This window comes from Anabas testudineus, chromosome 24 (genome assembly GCF_900324465.2).
Source record: "Anabas testudineus chromosome 24, fAnaTes1.2, whole genome shotgun sequence".
NCBI lineage: Eukaryota > Metazoa > Chordata > Actinopteri > Anabantiformes > Anabantidae > Anabas > Anabas testudineus.
In genome coordinates, this window is record NC_046632.1 from 5,450,336 (window position 1) to 5,463,629 (window position 13,294).

Below are 13,294 nucleotides of genomic sequence, written 5' to 3' on the forward strand. Positions count from 1 at the left end.
GGGAAATATAAGAGGAAATGAGGTTTAGCCTGGATGTGTAAGGGTGGAAACATGTGAACACCGAACTGCTAAGCTGTGTTGTTGTCCGGTTGGGAATCATCTACAGGATCTGGATCATTATACAGTAAATAGGGCATTTCCACTGCAGGAATTTGACCAGATACACTCTTGAGAAATACAAACTTAACCTGTGTTTTGAAGCTGGAACCTCTGTTTTGTTGATTTGACTGACTGATGACTGTCACAATTGTTGCCAATTGAATTCTAATCAATCAAGTTACTTAGTTAGTTATTGGTTACTCGATTATTCTTTTATTCTTTTTCTTTAGGTTAATTCAAAGACAAAGCTTTACTTTTTTGTCAAGGTGCCAGTTTGGAATAGGTGAGACACTGTTTTATCCAAGGAGGCAAGGTGAATTGCCAGCAAACACTGCAAGTATTACTCTATAACAGTGAACACACAGCTTGCATATTCAGTATCAGAGTTTGGTCAAAGTTCAGTGTCCCCTCAACGAATCAGCTTTCTCATTACCACAGCAGGACCCAACAGGGCTTCACCGGGCTATGATATTCTATTCCAAAGTGTACTAAATATTTATGTTATTTAAAGCTCCTCAAGGCAAAGCTCCCCTCTAGTACTTCTGTATTTGACAGGTTATTTCTTGTGTTGTCTGTTATTTCACATTAGTGGGAGAATACATTCAGTGCCACACGGAGCTGTGCCTGGTTGTTAGTACACCCCGCTTTAGACAGGTGGCAAATGATTAAAAAGCTCTTATCACCTGGTCAATGTTTAAGAGTTGTTGATATTCACAAGGCATTCTTATGAAGCTTAGACCCTTTAACATTCACACGGGACCTTCAGCATGGGCTCTCTCTCTTCAAGCATGAAGTAATACCATGCTCTCATGACACACAAAGATGCACATTTACACGCACATGAAGAAACATGTCTTGCTTTCTCCCGAACACATTCTCACACACACACACACACATACACACCAGAGAGTGCGTGGGGAGGTGCGGTTCTCTCTTTCCCTCAGAGCGGGTGCCATGTCCTGTCAGATAGGGTTAGCTTTCCGCCGACTGATGAGCCAGTCAGGCCTTTGAAGCCTTTCCAGGGGCTTGTGGTTTACGTGCTCGGGTTGCCAGGTTCTGCCATCCCCCTCATGAATGCTGCATCGGTGCCCACTTAACTTGTACCTCTCTGTTCCTCTGGTTGGCTTGCCCTGGCTATGACTGAGCACTGGGCAACCAAGCAGAGGAAGCGTTCACACACTTGCTAAACACGGGCATGTGTACATGCACATACAATGCATTCAGGCGCATAGAGTTGTTGCAGGAACAGATGCCAATGTATAGTTGAATTATAGCCATGCAACACAAACCTACCTACAAATAAAATAACATATCTGAAACAGTCAATTAATAAGTCAACGTACAACTTTTACTAAACCTTTACCCTAATCAGTAATCATCCAATCATAGGTTAGCTCAGTCTGATGGGTGGCATCTCTTTCCAGCACTGTTCTAAGGTCAACAATATAGCGAGAGAGCAGGAATGAAAAGAATTTTTTAAACAGTTTGTCTGCTCTAAAGCACCACAGAAACACTAACACGCCTCAGTAACTCACTTTCTACCTACAGAAGTGACTTTGCTTTAGTTCCAAAACCACAGAGCACGTCATTAGCTAAGTGCGTTTTTTAGGGGTCGCACATTACATTGCAAAAGCCAGATTCACGACCACCATACTAACTGTGTGGGAGCTCATTCAGGATACTGAATGAAGCAAATGCTAATTCTATCCCCTTTATTGCATATAGGGACGTTTATTCTCCTCCTGCCAAACTCTTGAGCTAATGTTTAGTCACCATTCCTTGCTCTTGTCAAAGTGAAATATGCTGTTTAAAAAGAGCAACAATAAAGCATAAATCTAACATATATTGCTCCTTGGTAAGTATCTTTTTCAGTGCCAAGTTTTCCAAGAGGGCTCTAGCATTTATATGAACAATGGTGGTCTTTTATTCCCTGTGTATTTCCTTTCCTTCTACATAGATCAACTGACGAAAACACTAATTTTTGGCCGAGGACGTGCAGCTTCAGCCTCATTCCTTTAACATGAGGTCATGTGTGTAATAGCAACGACCTGCTGTTTTCGAAACTAGGATGAATTTCAAGTGGTAAATCTGCCATTATTAACTGCTGACGGAGTATAAGAAACAAAGTGGAGCAGGAGTTCATAGTGAGCTGTTGGACAGGAAAGCCATTTATCACTGTGTCTGGTAATCGATCAGTTGTTTTTTATTAATCTATTATCTGATGTTTTAATTGATTAAACAAATTGACATCACAGAAATAATCAACAGTCATAAAGAAGATGATTTTTTCTGTTGATCATTGCTCAACTGAAGGGCACCAGCCTCTGAGTGATGCAGCAGTACCTCTTTCTTTGGTTTTTCTCTCTTCCCCCCGTTTTTCTTTTCACTCCGCTCTTTCAGTTTTAAGGTGGACCTGATTCAGATCTCCCTTTCCAGCATGGATCTAGTATATTGTTTCCAGTTGTTGGAAGTTGCTGATTATTGGAGATGTTATTGTATAATAAATTGGACTTCCTTTAGCCAGTGAGGTCATATTTCATGGAATTCCCTTGTACTTTGACTTGGGTGCTGGTACATAAAAACGAAAGAGACATTGTTTAGACTGTTCCTTCTCCTTCTTCAACATCTTGAGGTAATTGACCCAGTCCTCCCGCCTTGAACGCACATACACTGTAATCACAGATGGGTTTAAAAATCCCCTCTCTCACACAAACACTCTCTTGCTTGCCCAGTCCGGCTTAGGCACCCATGCAACCCACATGCACTCCGTGTCTTACAAATGCTACTCGTAAGCGCTCATTCATAATCCACACACAGATGCACACATAGCTGAGAGAATATCCGTGTCTCTGTGCTAAAACACTGTGATACGACTGTGAATAGGAGATGAAAGCCACAGCTGAGCCACGAATAATAAAAGTGAAGTCAGGGCACTGAAGGCTTCTAAACAGCAATGGGAGCAGACTTGAAAAAATGAGGCCTGTTCAGCAGTCTCATAAAAACCAGCATCTAAATTTTCAGTTATATTGCAATCAGATTTAGAACCGCAATGAACTATAATGAAGATGATTGGAATACTTGGTTGGTTTATTAACATATTTCCAATTTGCTTCTTAAAGAATGGGCTGTCTTGACCTCCAGTAAACTCAGTCCCACCCACTGCCCCATACTACAAGTTGGCCTCAGAAAGTATTCATATCCCTGCTGTGTGTACAGAATAAAGGGAACAAACAGAGCAAATGTAGACATGGCAAGGCAAACAAGAAATTAAAAGAGAAGAATGGTACTACTAAGTGCCACATTCATTTAAAATGTCTATCAATAAGTCCATGTTAGGGCTGTACCGGTGCTTTTTTATGTTGTGTCCCATTTGCCATAAGTAACATACTTATATAGTTTTTAATAAATCATGCTGTAAATATATATTCTTCAAACATTTATGTGTTTAGGATATTTAAATCTAGTAGTAGACTCGCTCTAGAGACGTGCTCGACTTATATCATCTGTCACAGAGAAAAATAAATACTGCAGTAGTAAAAATGAAAATGAAAAGTACTCTGTGGAGTTTTTGAATCGTAGTGTCGTTATGGAGAAATGTGAGTCTTTTTTTTTTTTTTTTTTTTTTTTTTAAATCAAGCATGTGCAAGTATGTGATTTACATGCTGCTGCCAGTCACACTGTTGTTCCACTTGTTGCCAACAGTAGCTTGGAAACAAATACATTTTTGTTTCCTTTAATGCTGACCCAACTCAAGTTAAGTTTAATATCTGGTAGTATTTAAATGTAGTAGTAGGAGTGGAAACTTTAGGTAGAACAGTAGAAAGAGTACATAGTCTACTATAAACTGTGAAATAATGTCAGCATCCGTGTAAAAACCTGTGGACAGATCTGAGCAGAGTATCTGTGGCGTGGTGCAGATAAAGCAAGACAAGCTGTGATGGACAGATGGGGGGGAGCATGTCTGGAGCCCAGGCGAAAAACAAAGGAGGGAAGGTCATGACCTTTTAAAGCATCACGCCAAGTTTTTGGGAGCTCAATTTTCACTGTGTTTAACTTGTCTGGTAAGTATGAACCATGAGAAAATACAGCCAGGAAAGCTGAGTTGAGCAACGGACCAGTCTCTAAAACCTCTTAGATCACTAAAAAGACGGAGAATGTAATATTACAGCAAGAGAGGGAAACAGGGAGTGAAGCAGAGTTAAGGAGGGAGTGGCGGCTGGAAGTGGGTCACAGTGGCACTGACGTGATGCAAAGTGACGCACAGAGAGGGGAACAGACTTGCGCCACAGTCTGTGTCACCTTTTGTCCTGTGCTCACACACGTTCCCACATAAAGATACATCAGCTGTCGCATAAAGACGAGGTTTCTGATTCAGTTTTGGACTCTTCAGGTCTCTCTGTCTTTATTGTTTACTGCTCAGGTGGGCATTTACGTTTGTTTGTTTACTTCCTTGTTTCCTCTCAGAGCCTTGTACTCACTTTATGAGCTCTTAAGATCACATTCAGGTTATGCATTAATAATAATATCCTATCCCTTTGTGGTTGTTGCACATAAAGAGTAGATGACAGGCTGAGTTTTGCAGGCTAATTATTTTAGACGCAGCCATGAGTCCCTGTATGATTTGTAGCTCGTCCTCCAGCGTTATGAGGAAACAGCGAGCAGGAAGAAATGTGAACCTGGAAGGGAGGAGGAGATAAAAGGATGGAGGAGTAGCAGGGGAGCGAAAGGCATGGTTTAATTGCCTGACCCCTCTCCCAACAGGCTGACTCTCCGGAGCCGGGTGTTAAAGAGGGGGTGAGGGCTGGATTCTCCCTGCAGATCCCTGTGGCTCTGTGCCTGCGCACAGTGTGTGTAGAGGCGTTGAGGCATTTTGTACATGTTGTGTGTTCCCATGGCAGATGTGCACATATTTAAGCAGGACCACTTAATCATGCCACGAGTGATGCTGCAGTTACGTGCTCTGAGATTTAATGCGGCGCTGTATAACACATCAAAGGCTCACAGATAGGGAGTGGAAGGGAGAGATGGTGCTGTGGCATGTGGAGACCGCTCATACCAGCAGAAAGCCTCTCTTTAAGGCCAAGTCTGACTTTCTGTAGTGCTATATTGATATTTGGATATAATTACTTACCTTAATTTCTTTTTATTAGTTTATCTCCTTATTAGTTTGAAGGAGATGAGAAATAACCCTCACAGACTGAGAAGACTTTAGAGTCATTGGATTACTGATGGACAGATCTCTATCACTGTGAGTAATCCAATATATATATATAAAATATACACATAAAAAAATAAGGCAATTCTTTCCTCCCCCCCTTTCTGAAGCTTCTCCCTTTGTTGCTTCAGTGTTCTGGTGTCGACTGAAGGCCGAGGAACCTTCATGCTAATCAGCTTGAGATCTGGCTGCAGGTCAGGCCAGCAGATGAATCCAGATTAGAGGTTCACAAGGCAGGAAGAGAGGATTAACAGCTCTGGCCACTGAAGCCTCCTGTAGCTGTCCAACCATTGGCTAACCAGCCAACTGACAGCCCTGTCTGCACATAGCCTCCTAAAAGTCAAGGGGCTAGACATAAATAGGTGGCAGTGTCATTCACTTCTGTCTACTCTTGAATCTTGGGAGACGGATCATAAACTGGATCAGCATCATAAACTGGTCAATGTCTTCATTCTAAGAGAGAGAAATTAGCTTAGAAAAAGGTTTCAGATCACAACACAGAAGAAGTTTTGTTTGGTATTTTCTGCTTTGTAATTGCATCTCTCCTCATCCACTACATCTTTATTAAGCAAAGGCTGGCGAGTTTCAAGCGTGTTAACGATATGGAGCATTTGGTCGAATGCTGAAGTGAGAGGACATTCTTGGAATTGAGGCAGCACTCGGTGTACGTGTCACCATTTCACAAATGGTCTTCTGTTCAGCTGTGGCAACCCTCTGATTTATTTTAGCATCATCTAAGTGAGAGTCGAGGTTTGGATCTAGATATAATAATGATCATATCCCATCTTGCATCTTGCTTGTTTTGCCAGTGGATTGTGCAGAATAGCGCCCCCTGGCTGCACAGTGCTGATAAGCAACAAAGTCTGGTGAGATTTGTTTAGATGAAACCACGGTCACCGAGATTCCTCAGTCATGCAACAAGTTGAGATTTAATGGCTGTATACAGCACCCAACAGCAGTGACTTCTCATCTGCATCTTGCTCAACCCTTTATTTTCATCAGTAAACTCCCTGTTGGTCTTTGTTACTCTTCCATTCTCAGCCTGTCTGTACTTCCACTTAGAAAACAAAATAAGATAAAGCTGTGCTCACAGTGGTGTGCTCCTAACTAGCTGCTGGAGTTCAGTTCATGTGCGCAACTCCGCTTTGATCTCACTGTAAATTAAACATGCTTCGTTAGATAACAGGCTGTGTGCCACCTACTGAGTCAGACTGCACCTCCACGCTTCGCACACACATCCTGTCCTCCTTTTGAACTCGGTAAATCTGATTCATGTTAGCACGTTGTGCTGTTTATCGGCTCTCATAGTTGTGCATTTCTCCGTGGAGCAGAGTTACCCTGTCTTTCAGGTAGAGATGAAACAGCTGTGTGGCAAATCTCAAATATGACAATTTGTCTGTCACGCTTAATGAAAGGTGCTGGAGAATGTGGAACAAACTGAGAAGTGACCCCAGTAAAAGTATGAGGTCAAAAGTTAGGTCAGGAACTGCTAATCTGGGTGGGAACGCTCGGTGTGTGACCCTTGACTTTTTTTTTTTTTTAGCACACGAGGGCTTTGCACAAGTTGATAGTTGATTTGATAGCATTTCTCTGTTTAGTATGATTGTTTAGTCAATATATTTAGGTTTTTGACTGTTTAAAACAAGCTATTTGATAAAATAACACCATGCTCTTAGATATATTTGCACTTTTTTAGGTTAAAATGATTAAATATTTGTTATTAGGTAGCTCTTAGCAACATTTTGGGTGCACAGCTGTAGACAAGCAAAGCAACAAACGCCCAATTCCGACCTCTAAATGTTGTTTCTGGTAGCAAAAGAATGCAGTCAAAAAGACAAAATATGATAAATTTTTCATCAGTGGTCTTTACCCATGATGCGAACCCCTTATTTGGATAATGTTTCTTTCACAAGGAGTTCCAAGGTCTCTCAAAGAGAGCTTTTTAAGCTCTATGTGGTCCTTTTGCTCCAGTGGTCCTGCCTGCCTGTTTTCCACTTGAGCTCTTTGAAATGCTAATCGCTTCTCCTCCCCTCTTTTCTTCTCCGTCTCCTCAGATTCCTCCTCCAACTACATAAGGCAGCTGGAGACGAAAGTGCGGATCCTGGAGGATGACAACAATAAACTTCTCTCGCAGGTGAGGTGCACACACATATGTGCGCGTCGCTCATGTTCCCCGTCTCTGTCAGTTACAGATGTTTGAGCGACACTATTAACCCTTACCGGCAGGATTTGAACCTACACCCTCTCAGAACTCATCTTGTGCAACTTCTCAGCTTGCCTAGAAGCATGGGATGAGTAGCTGCAATGACACAAAGTAGTTGCCCTGATGCCTCTGTGCAGCCACCCCCTTACAAACAGCCCGCCTGTTGGTTGGAGAATATGTTTATTCATGTTTAATTCATGGCGAGTCAGTAGGCTTCAATAGCAAACAGTTATGTTAGCCCCCGAGGCAAACTGTGGGAGCGGAGGAGAGATGAGAGGAGGAAAAAGGATGAGAAAGAGGCATTAAGTGACAGTGACAGAGTAAAGCATTTCTCCCAAAGTTGACCTTCCTCTGACATCCAAATTTGAGAGATCGAGGGCTGTGTGAGTGAAGGTAGGAGTGCGATAGGGAGGGGGAGGATTTTGAGTTTGGTTCACGGGGAGGTCACATGTCATTCTGCAGAGATGTGTTTTACATACACACAACCACAAACTGAAGACTTATGGTGAAATTTATGACTAAAACATATTAATTGGTCGTGTGTAGGGGATCAAACACAACGTTATTGCTCCAAAAAAACCCACAAACAGCATAAAATATAGCCACACATCATAGTCTTTCGCTTTATCAAAAGGTTTTAGAATGTGAATCACTTCATTTGAATGCAAGTCAGGCTGCAGACAGTCGAGTTTGAATTTCACAGTTTAAAGGGCTTTTTGATTCAAAGCCTTTATTCTTTTATTTTTTATAAGTGATTTCTCTTTCCCCAATCGTCTCCCAGCAGATTCATATGTAGGCACAGAGTGTAGGCTGGAGTCACTGATACGAAACCTAAATGATCCTCATAATTAGCTCTTAAGTGTTACAATTAGGTGCTATGCAGCAGCCAAGACATATAATAGAAACCTGCATCTTAAAATCTACTGGTAAGTCCCTGTTATTTAAAATGATGATGATGATGTGGCTTTTCTTCTTCCTTTCTTTAGATTTGAGGTGGGGTTGATAATGTTGTTTGCAGTCATCGGCAATAATGAAGTGATGAGCCAATACACTATTATGTTTCTCTCTCCCTAGGCTTATAGCCGCTATAGCTTATCACAGATACAGATGAAAAAGGTAACTTTCTTAAATGCCACCTATTGCTGGCTTCTGTGACATGCTCCTGTGCTGGACCGGTTGTTTGGACCGGTTGCCTTTTCAGTCTTTTACCTGTTTGGTGGTGGGTCTTTTCACAGCTTTGGGCTCGTTGCTTTCTCTAAGACAGATGGTGGATACACGTTGCACCTGTACAATGTAAGGCAACTCATTTGAATGTTGAGCCTGCATTGACACTCACAGAGAAGTGCGAAAAAAAATTAGTTCAACATTTTGCAAAATAGTCTCATTTGCGTTCTTGCAGAGATTTAATGTTAATATAAAACTAAATCACCACAAAAATTGCATTACTTTGTAAAAGTGCTTCTGTGTCCAGTTCTGCGGGTTGCCCCTTTAATGCTCTGCTAGCATGCTATGATAACAAACGAGCACAGGTGGGCCTGGCTGTATGTGGCCCACCTTCTCTGTTCCTGGAGCTGTTTTGCACCACACAGTCTGTGTCTGGTACAAGGTACCCCAGGTGAACTAATGTTAGATTGTGCTTTGGAGCTTAAATGACACACTCTTGTCCCGGCTTGTCGGGACGTCTTGTGGGCTGAATAATTTAGGATGAGGGGGGGGGAACACAGGTACATCCAGGCATTCATATTGCATGGCCAAAAAAACGGGTGAATGAGTGCAACTTAGGAATGAAGGAATGTCTGTCTAAAGGTTAGAAATAATATGTCTTTGGTTGTGTCTAAAAGACTTGAAAGTGTCCTCCAACCGTCCGTTTCTCCAGCTTACTGTTCTGGCTGTTATGCAATATCTTATTTGTTGATGTGTCTGAATATTAGCAGGTGGAAATGTTACAATGCATTAGTTGCCTCAATGGAGGTATTGCCTAACTTCCTGTGTTATGAAACTGGCCCTGTGAAACTCGTGTTAAGCCTGCAGGAAACAATGGCCTCTTATCGTAGGAATGTTGACCCTCCAAACCTGCTTGGCTGAAGGATTTTGCTGTACCAAAGGGACTGGGGAGGGAGTTGACAACATGGTCCCATGGCAGATATGAACAAAGTCCTGCACAGCTCAGGTGTAAACACAATGACAAACAGAGGTCTCACCCTCACACATGCTCAGCCACGTGCATCTACACGTTTTGTTCTTTACCGTCTCTCTCACTCGGATGCCTTTGAACCGTTACTCATGTATTTTGAACTCGGTGAAGTGTGAGACCTCTTGGCTTTTCCTTACTCGCTGCGACTTTACCACTAACCAGTCTTAAGAGAGAGAATGTAATGATTTATATGACAGATTCGTGTGACACTCCATCCATTAACTGCAGGCTAATTGAAGTCATTTTGTGAGAGTGGACTGCAGTATGGTCCAGTGGACTTGAATGATGATGGAGGTTAATGAATTATGGCTTAGTCACTGACAAAGTTACAGTATGACTGATTTATCTGAGTGATTGATTGGAACACAGTTTAGTTAGTATTGCTCCACCAGCCCGGCCTTGTATTGTCACATCTTGTAATGTCGTTTCCAGCTGGTGACTAATGTTACAATTATCAACTCTAGTCAGCTTCCTAATTAACATTTTATCAATGAGTTTGGTTATATGCTATGACTTGGGGTTTGGCTGTCACCATATGATGTGCTTTAATAATTTCTCCCCCATTATAAGAATTTATCTTATCACAACATTGACAATGTAGTTGCGTGATGACACGTTTGTATAGGAACTGTAATATGGGCATCTCACAATGAGCCCACAAACAGAACAAGCAGGCGGAAGAATTCATTCCACAAAAGATTATTGTCTGTCATTTGGAAATGGTTCAGCAACAAATCAAGTTGCTTTGTGTAAGCCAGTGGTTCTCGGCACAGTAAATGTAGTAAACACTGGCGTGAACTCATAGACAGTGTGGTATTTTACTGAGCCAAAGACACAATGCCAGTCCAAACCGTCAGCAAAGGTTCAGACAACTTTGGCAAAATTAGTGTCTTTATGACGCCAGCAGATCCACGTAAAAAAGAAGGAAACAAACCTGGATTTTTGTGCTGCAGTTTTCTGTTTAGTATTGCATTCAAATTATGGCTGCAAAGGATCACACCTCCATCCCCTGTACCCTGTCAAGGCAGCATCATCCATGCCCCTCATAACTCAAACGGGAATTGGTGTGTCCACAGCTCCTCCCTGTCAGCAACAAGAACATTGTGATGGATGGATAGAGGAAGAGACCCAGGAGACAATGGAGGGGCAACTGTTCCCAGCTGTCTGACTAACAAATAGCTTTGTTGGTCTCAATGGTCAATGTCAACTCATGAAGGGAAATAAAGGTTGACATGTATTTGTTTGCAAAGTGGGAGTTAAAATCTTAATTTGGTGAAGAAAACCCTGTCAGAAAACCCGGAGCAATCTTACCAGGTCTTCTTATTCAGTTGACAGATGTGTTCATCTGAAGGGTTGCGTGTCTGTCACTCCCACAGTTATGACATTTAGGGCATGCCCCGCTGACAGACACAAAGCCTGGAGAAATGGCAAAGAAATGCTAGCAAAGGTGCAGAATTGAGGGCATGAATATGAAAGCCCAGAGGATAGATCAAGAAGTGCCAGGGGAAGGATTGGTAAAGGTTAGAGGAACATTAACGGGAAACTAAGTTGGAAGACAGGGGGAAAGAAGAATGACATCAAAAGGCAGAAGACTAGGGGAATACTGATGGTTGCTTTGTGTGTGCAAACAGTAACATCGAGTATGTGACACAGGGAGATAATACAGAGATCGACAATACAGGATAATGTCCATGCATTCAGACGCACACCCACAGCTTATTGGGTTATTTATAGCCTGAGTGCCCCTGGGCATCACGTGTGTTTACACACCGCGCCTTGCACAGAGGGAACTCTAGTGCGTGATATGAGAAATGTCATAAGGAACAGTGACGTTGAAGCTGGGCTGGTTACTGCCCCAGGAACCAGTGGTCTTTGGCTCTTAATGAGCACAAATCTTAGGAACATTGTCCATGACCCTCAATGATGGCGCAATGTGATACAGCACCAGCACTCTGAAGGGTCAATTAATGTAGCAAGCCATAACAAATAAAAATCAGCTTTGCTAAGAAAATGCTTGAAGCAGTGGCGACAGAGTGACAGTGAGACTGCAGGTGTAGGGGGGCGGCAGAACTGCCAAGTCCTTAATGAAGCATCACTGAAGATCTTAATATACACAGTAGAGCCTGATGGAAACAGTCATATGCCTCCATAAAAGCTTGTCTGGCGTCTCTTCTAAGCACTTTTAACTTTTTTTGTTCTCAATTCACGTATATCAAAGTGATAACACTTAGGTCCTCCTGTTCAACATTTATAAGCAGTAGGTAAACACACTAAAACATAGTGTACTTTTAATGGTGCTTGACAGTTTCACTGTCGATGTGTAGGATAGACTGTTACCAAAAATGTTTAGTTTAGCGCATATGTTGTCCAGTACAGAAGGTAACGAGAAATAGAAAGAGGTAGAACTTATTTCTAAACTAGTTTATTTTTTTATTATAAACAGTCAATACTGTACATTCCTTATAACCTTATATAAACTATCACAGTACTAAAGGCAGTTGTGCTCTTGAAGTGACTTCTTATCACTTATTTTTCTTCTTCTTGTCTTTAATTGGGATTAATAATAATAATAAATGTGATTAAATGGCATGAGCTGAAGCAGTTCTGTCTTTTTAAATTGACATATTACTAGTTGATTTACATCTGTGTTTTTTTTTTTTTGTGTGTGTGTTTGTTTGTTTTGTGGCCAGCAGTGTAACCCAGGTGACCTCCGTGCCCTGAGGAAGGGAATGACCCTGTACCATTCAGAGTCCCAGCTGTCCTCACTGCCCCAGCGCCAGGACGCCATGCACATGGTCTGTACCCAGGAGGCTAACACACCCACACACACACACACACACACACACACACACACACACACACACACACACACACACACACACACACACACACACACACACACACACACACACACACACACACACACACATTTACAGAGCCATAAAAGAAGGTTACACACATATAACACTGTACAAAAGCTCCCATACATACATACCTACTCTAGCACTTGGTTAACATTCGTAGTCAAAGGTCAACACTATGATATTGCTCATTACAAATGTGGTTATGAATAGAAGCAGAGTTTAATTGCATACAGACGTGCACACACTTGATTGTAGGGAGGACTGTGCCGGCGCCTCTGCAGCTGAATCAAGTCAAGTCAGCCCTAATTCACTTTCCTGCTAACTCTCCAATTAGACCTCCACAGGCAAGCTCACTGGCTTGTACATGTGACAGGACGTGAACAACAGAGCATTAAGGAGAGATAGGGAAGAAGAGAGCGTGAAAAGAGGAAGTGCATGTAGAAAAAAAGGCAGACTGAGAAAAGAAAGGAGGAAGAAGAGAGACACAGGAAAACAAAGCTAACAGGAAACTTCCCGTCCTCCCATATCCTGGCCCTTCAGCTCCATCCTCCGTGCCCCTGGACTGAATCCAACTATAAAATAATCCTCCACCATCCAGCACCACCCATGACCCTGCCAGTGCCTTGGGAGAAGAGGCTGGGTAATTGTTTTCTGACTGCTTAAGGAAGGTTAGAGCTGGGCTTTGCCACTACCCAGAGGACTGAATCTTCCCTGTGTAA

The 13,294-nt window shown here is 42.3% G+C and overlaps 1 protein-coding gene across 8 annotated transcripts in view; it reads left to right on the forward strand.

Annotated features, from left to right (window-relative positions):
* ccdc85cb (coiled-coil domain containing 85C, b) overlaps positions 1 to 13,294 on the forward strand; it is a 40,982-nt gene that overhangs the window by 20,462 nt on the left and 7,226 nt on the right. For 2 of the 8 annotated variants that reach the window (XM_026341437.1, XM_026341439.1), the window contains exons 2-4: positions 7,369 to 7,448; positions 8,592 to 8,633; positions 12,402 to 12,506. In XM_026341437.1, coding sequence (XP_026197222.1) covers positions 7,369 to 7,448; positions 8,592 to 8,633; positions 12,402 to 12,506 — 227 coding nt within the window. The remainder of the gene's footprint in view (positions 1 to 7,368; positions 7,449 to 8,591; positions 8,634 to 12,401; positions 12,507 to 13,294) is intronic. The other 6 variants (XM_026341440.1, XM_026341441.1, XM_026341442.1 and 3 more) reach the window with 3 other exon arrangements.